The following is a 7,500-nucleotide window of genomic DNA, read 5'->3' on the forward strand; positions in this document are numbered from 1 at the left end:
AACACAGGCAGACAGAAGGGGAGATAAAGAGAGAGAGAGAGGCAGGGGAAAAAAGAGGTTAGAACGTTGGAAGAGATTCCCAGTGGCTTCGGAGCTTCTGGTCATGTTACGGGGGCCCCAGACAAACAAATGGGCCCAATAAAGCAATAAAACCATATCGGCCCCAACCCCATTCCAGACTCGTCAGGGAGGGAGGGAGGGAGGGAGCTGGAGATGGCTGCAGGGGGGGGTGGAGGTGGTAACCAGGGCAGATTTTCCATCACTGAGGCTAGTCGATTAGAACGACATCTGATCAATGGAGGCTCTGGCTCCACTCACAAAGGGCCCGATTCACGGGGCCTCGGCTCTTGGCCCGCCTCGCGGCCGGCCCTGCCGGTAATTACGGACCCCTTCTTCTGGGAAACAGATCAGGGCAACGGAGTCTTTAGCCCTGTATGCCTTATTACTCCGGCACGCCGGGGAGATACAGTCATATGGGGCAGAAGGGGGGGTTAAAAACAGCCCTGTGCCTTATCTGTAATCTATATGGCTTCATCAGGTGCCCACCCCCCACCACACCGGATCCGCTGTGGGAGCTGGAATTGGGCCCTCGAGCCGAATTTGCCGTTGCATCCATTCTAGTGGTGGTGATAGCAGAGGTGCTCTTAACAGGAAAAAATGTTTGTGTGTGTGTGTGTGTATGTAGGGGGTGGGTGGGGGGGGGGGGGGGGGATTCTGTCTGAGTAGTTTGTAGAGGGGACCTGTAAAGTCAGGCTGCTTTAGCGCAGATATACAGGAGGCCACAGTACTGACAGGAGGAGGTCTCTCAACAGACTAGGAGAGAGGGAGAGAGAGAGGGGAGAGAGAGAGCTGGGAGAGGAAGAAAGAGAAAGGGAGATAGAAAAGGAGACGGGGAGGGGAGAGAGACCCCCTGCAGCCAGACACAAAAAGCCCTTTTTTTTTTCCAAGTCCCACACTTCCTGAACAACCTGAAATTAAACACCCAGTAAAACTTTATACAACTCTCGACGCAAACAAATGTTTGCCCTGGAAAGAGCTTGTCTGCCCAGTTTCACACACACTCACACTCACACACACACACACACACACACACACACACAAGTATGTACGCTTGTTTTGAATACACATGAGTTACAGACAGCTGTTCTGACAACGCCAATTCTAGCCTGCAGTCTATCCCTGAACGAGTGGAGACAAATCACTCTCATATTTCTGCTCAGGACTCAGGACTGTGTGTGTGTCAGAGTGACCCAGTTTGGAGTAGAGGACTGGAGTAACACAATCTCCACAATTGTGTCCAGTATCCCAGAGAAGACAATGAACACCAGCGCGCCACATAAGCACATCTGCGAGGCATTAGCACACGTCAGCGCATTGGATTCCTCTGATCACAACTATCACATACCTTTGAAACACACAACCAATGCATTCCTCAGACACACACATACACACACACACACACACACACACACACACACACAATCTATATACATATACACACACGTATGCACACACACACACCAGACTTTCACGCCACCCTTCTGATTATGACATCCTGACACCAAGAGTCACCTATCCAAACACACACACACACACACACCAAACACCAAACACACACTCACCAGCCTGGTTGGTGGTCACGGTGACGGACACAGCCTGCTGTGGGCCGGGGCTCTGAGTGGAGACCCCGTTGACGGCCCAGATCTCGAAGGTGTAGTTGGTGTGGGCCTGCAGGTCTGTGATGGAGACGCGGGTGGTGCGCAGGCTCAGCTGCTGGGGCGAGTAGTGCACGGTGTTCCCGCACGGCTGGCAGGTCCTCTTGGGTCCCGGGGCCGGGCCCGGACCGCACCGCTTGCACACCACGTTGTAGGCCAGGTCCACACGGCCGCCGGAAGTGGCTGGCGCGGTCCACTCCAGGTTCACCGATGTCTCGTTCACGTTGGAGATTAGGTTCTGGGGAGCTGTCGGAGGTTCTGGGAGAGGGGTAAGGGACACAAATGTATGTCAAAGTATTGTTGTTTACATTTTGTTTTCCATTCATCTTTAATATCCATCAGCACTGCTATATTATTGTAAATACAATCGCATTTTATTTATGTTTATTTATTTGTCTTTGCTGCTATGATTTTCAAAAAGTCTTTTGTGGCGATACACATATGACACATTCCAAGAGTATTTAATTTGATTCAGTACAACACTACACACACAAACACACACACACTCACATGAATATTTATTACAAAGCTATGTCAGATGCATAAACACAACACACATACACACACTCTGACACAAAAGACGTGGCACATGAACATAAACATAAACATGTCCCAAACACACACCCCGCTGACACCCTGTGTAGTGACGCAAGTGTTCCGAGCTGTTTGCCTCTGCGGTGTCTCTGTAAAGACTGCGCGGCCGAGTTTAGGGATAATTAAGTTTATGGTAAGATGCCGCTACATGGAGCCAAACAGTGTTTGCTTTGGGGAAGGAGAATTTCCCAGTGGCACTCAACAAGACCGGCTAATAGCACCGGAGAGAGAGAGAATGAGAGAGAGACAGAGAAAGAGAGAGAGAAGAAGACAAAAGAAATACAGAACCAAAGATAGTGGGTGGGAGAAATAGATAGAGAGAGGAAAGTAGGAAGAGAGAGATGATTACATCTCCGTAATTGAGGATTGCAGTGATAGCGATCTCGCGGATGCTAATTCGTTTGCCCTCTGTGCCACTCTCAGTTTAACGCAGACACGCTCCGCTAATCGAAGACCGGTCAAACGGAATTGTGAACAGCACGCCTTCTCTTTCTCTCTCTCTCTCTCTCTCTCTCTCTCTCTCTCTCTCTCTCTCTCTCACAGAATTGCTCTTGTGCTCGTCGTCACAGCCAGCGAAGGCTCCCTCCGGGTCAACATCACATCAAATGTGTATTAAATAAACTCCAATCACACATTCAGAGTTTAGCATCAGTAAGTACCAGCAAATCAACACCCTAAAACACTTTACTGAGAGCCACACAGACACACACTACACAAACACACACACACACAACACACACACACACACACACACACACACACACACACACACACACACACACACACACAATGATAATGGAATCGTTTAGAGTGAGAAAGAGGGAAAGAAACTCTGTCTGGAAAGGTCTGACCCAGGTGTGTGTGTGTGTGTGTGTGTGTGTGTGTGTGTGTGTACGATATGATTCATTGGAGGAGAAACTGGTGACCCTGGTGTGGGTGGGATATGATTCAGCTGCAGGGACACTGCCTGAACTCTCTATCCTTTTCTCTCTCCTTTTCCTCCTTCCTCATTCTCTCCCTCTCTTTCTCTCCACCACCCTACCCTGCACTATCTCTCCTCACCCTGTGTCAGTCTGTCGGCAGGGGCCGCCCTGGCCCATAGCAACACTGGGAGTTGAGTCAGTGGCTAAGAGCCAGTGGCGTTGACTTGACAGCGGCTGATTAAGTCTATCAGCTTCAGTGCATTTTAATATCGCAAGGTGAGAGGGAACCCAGGGTCAATGCGCTTTACTCTCTCTCTCTTGCTCTCCTTCTTCTCTTTATATCTCTCTCTTTCTCCCTTCTTCTCTCTATCTTTCTCCCTTATTCTCTTTATCTCTCCCTTTTTCTCTCTATCTTTCTCTTCTCTTCCCCTCTACACTCTCTTTCTCCATTCTTCTCTCTATCTTTCTTTTCTTTTCCCCTCTTCTCTCTCGCAAACAGTCTCTCTCTCTTTCTCCTTTTTTCTCTATCTTCCTCTTCCCTTCCCTGCCACTCTCAACCAGGGTCAACACGCTTTACTCCCTCTCTCTTTCTCAATTCTTTCTTGATCTTTCTCTTTTCTTCCCCTCTCTCTGCTCTGCTCTTGTCTATTGTTTTTCTCCCTATCCCCTCCATCCCAGGTAGGTGATTGTGAGGCACAGTATGTGAGACAGACACAGTATGTGTGTGAGTGGGTGTGTGCGAGTGAGGCTTACTGTGCTGTCAGTCATACCTGTGAGGGCTCCATTAGTAACTCTGTGTCTGTGGGATAATGTGGTCCTGTGCGCACACTCCCATCTAAACTACGTGTCAGTTGAAGAGGTGTATGTATGTATGAGTGTGTTTCTTAATGTATGTGGTGTCTGAAAATGGATTGCATGCCATGTGTACATGTGTGTGTCCGTGCACACTAACTATGTGTGCGCAGAAATCAATGTTTGCAAATGAGTGTGTGTGTGTGTGTGTATGTGCGTGTGCGTGTGCTTGTGTGTGTGTGTGTGTGTGTCTGCGGTCTATCTGTGTGATTATACTGCGGAAGCTGGGTGATAACATTATGATTAACCTTCAGTCCCCGCAGCTCATGGTTCAGGCATGTACCTGTCAACTCCCGCAGTTAAACCTCCCTCACACACACACACACACACACACACACACTTCGTCTTATCACTGCTGGGAGTCCCCTGGGGCCCCACCACAACACACACATCAATCCTGAGTCATTCCCCACAAACACACACACACACACACACACACACACAAAAACACACACACACACCCCTTCCTATCCCACACTCTGTGCATACATGTTATTTTTAGCAGCGTAGCTTCCTGGTCAATAGTAATAAGCACTGGAAGGTAAACAGCTTCAGGAAGTGCAAAGTCAGGGTCAGACGTGCCCTTCAAAGCCTTTCTGAGCCCTTGTCAGGATTACAAAACCAGCCCACAACAATACAAAAGGTAGAGAAAAAAAGACACACTTCACTTTATGAAGACTTGCTCACTTAAAATGTCTTAACAGGAGTTCAAAGGCGCACACGTTTCTGGAGTTCATTAAAAGTTCCCTATCAACACCTGAGGCAAGTCGACTCCAGCCCTCCACCCTACTCGGTAGGATAGGTGCTTATTTAACTCAACAGTCATGCGTGTCTGACATTGTTATTAGAGGCTAGGCTGATTTGGCCCAGGTGTGCGCCGAGACTGAGTCAGTCATGACCTCATCTGCGTTGACATGACATCATTTCTCCGGAGACTTTCATATACAAGCTCGCCTAGCTTTGTCATCCCGGGACTGATAGTGATAAATACAATGCCAGGGAATTTCTGTTCATTCACGATGACAGAATCCAAAACAATCCAAATGTACGCTAAGACATTGTTCTTTAACGGTGGAAATAAAGAACAGAGCACTCCGGGGGTATACGACTTTGAGTACATTTATATGGTAACCAAAAAAACAAATGTACCTTAAGAGCTAGAATTAACTTTGACAGTTATCAGCCTACTGCAGTTTTAAAACAACCCTGAAACAGTTAAGTACAGACAAACAACTGTAAAGTTAATGTCTTCTGGTGTACCCTGAGATGAGTGTGCAGTCAGTGTATGTGTGTTTGGGAGAGAACATTGTGTGGTTGTAACATTATCAGCAGGGGTAGGCTACTCACGTGTGCAGGGCATGGAGGCTGGGTCTGTCTCGGCACGGAAGAAGCCCTTATCGCAGGCACAGGATGTGGAGCCCTCGCTCACTGAGTAGCTGTGTGGGGGACACTTGGCGCAGCTGTCATCGGTGGACAAGGCCCGGTAGTAGCCAACCTTACAGGCTGTAAATGGAGACAGAGAGACAAAGACGTCATTCTATAATAATAACAACAACAGCATAAATAACAACATCACTACTGATATTAATGATACCTGGCGGTGTGCTACAAGAGGCAGACTCGGACAAAGACAGACAGTGGATAAGGTCATAAGGTCATAAGGTCATTGTTGTCTCCTTATTTTCCCTTTCTCTCACATGTAGGCTACATTTACAGTGATCTTCTTTTGATCTTAGAATGGCTTTTAGTATTTACTAGTATGTATATCCTCTACGCCTGTTCCCATGGTAACTGCTTGGGAAACGCTCTTGTGCCATTATAGTAATAAAGCTTGGTTAAATTTGACTTTGAAAGAGAGACACAGAGAAGTGGTCAGAAAGGCAAAAGAGAGAAGGAGAGAGAGAGAGAGAGAGACACAGGGAGAGACAGATAGAGATGACATTACATGACTATAGCTTGCGACATCTGGGTAAACAACCCTGGTTCCAATCCCCCCCCCCCCCCCTCCAAACCAGCGTGTGGTAAGCACAGAGGTTTTTTTTCTGGCATTTGTTCTCAGTTGAGCTCCCAGCCTATTCTCTCCACCCTCCCAACACTTCAGACACAGGGCCCAAACGCCCAAGCGCAGGGCTCGCCCGCGGCCCGGTTAGCTCATGGCTCCAGCACCATGGTGGGGGCCCGCGGAGGAATGTCTGAATGAGAGGGAGAACCGCGGCGGTTTTATGGCACTGTAATCACCAGAGGAAGTGATACCAGAGGAATGCCTGTCTGTCTTTTAACCCTAACACCCAAAACCTCCCCGAGCTCCAGATGAATGCAAGACAACAATAAACCGAAGGATTCCCTCTGTGTATGTGTGTGTGTGTGTGTGTGTGTGTGTGCACGCGTGTGTGTGTGTGTGCGTGTGTGTGTGTGTGTGTGTGTGTGTGTCGGTCATTTCTTCCACTAAAGTTTTTTTTTCTGTTTGTTTGTGCTGTGTGATTTTCCATCGTGCCTTCCTAGCAGTGGACATGTCCAGTTGTTTGCCATTTCCTCTCCGCTCTCTTTCTCTTCGGTTAACACACACAGACACACACACACACACAAACTGTACTTAACAGCAATCACACACACACACACCCTCTAATATCACCGGCACCGTGACAAAGGAATGCTTTGAGGGCTTTTATTGATGTACTTTACAGCCCCATCGATACTGGCACAAACTCTGATAGCACACAAGCGCTATGAACATGAACATGCACCAGCACCAACACTAACGCAGTGTTTGCTATTTATGGCCCCACACCGGGCGCTTTATCGATTTATGCCTTTGCTCATTTCTTTCCCATTTTACTGCCACTCTTTCTGTCGGCAGAGTCGGCTCACTAAGTGCCCCCCGCCAGGGCACGGTGGCTCGGCACCCAGGAGATCCCAGCAGGGCGTCTCACGGCACCGACACCTACCAGCTTTTAGCCTAGTGCACGTACACTGCAAAAATGCTTTTCTAACCTAGTGTTATTACTCTTATATTGAGATGAAAAAATCTAGTTGGTCTTGTTTCTAGCTAAATTGTACTTACCTAGTGCTCTTTGGTAAGGTTATTTTTGCCTATTTCAAGCAAATATTACTTATTTTAAGAAATCTTAACAAGCAAATTTGGCTGCCAGTGCGTTAAGCAAATTTGGCTTAAAACAAGCAAATTTGGCTGCCAGTGCGTTAAGCAAATTTGGCTTGTTAAGATTTCTTTAAATAAGTAATATTTGCTTGAAATAGGCAAAAATAACCTTACCAAAGAGCACTAGGTAAGTACAATTTAGCTAGAAACAAGACCAACTAGATTTTTTCATCTCAATATAAGAGTAATAACACTAGGTTAGAAAAGCATTTTTGCAGTGTATAAAAATACAACAACCAAAAACTAAAATATATATAAC

General features: G+C 47.3%; 1 protein-coding gene across 1 annotated transcript in view; it reads right to left on the minus strand.

Annotated features, from left to right (window-relative positions):
• epha4a (eph receptor A4a) overlaps positions 1-7,500 on the minus strand; it is a gene marked incomplete at both ends in the record, with an annotated part of 42,786 nt that overhangs the window by 13,756 nt on the left and 21,530 nt on the right. The window contains 2 exon segments of the mRNA XM_080836153.1: positions 1,623-1,973; positions 5,432-5,587. Of these exon segments, the coding sequence (XP_080692279.1) occupies positions 1,623-1,973; positions 5,432-5,587 (507 nt within the window).

Source organism: Sprattus sprattus (assembly GCF_963457725.1).
Source record: "Sprattus sprattus genome assembly, chromosome: 4".
NCBI classification, from domain to species: domain Eukaryota; kingdom Metazoa; phylum Chordata; class Actinopteri; order Clupeiformes; family Clupeidae; genus Sprattus; species Sprattus sprattus.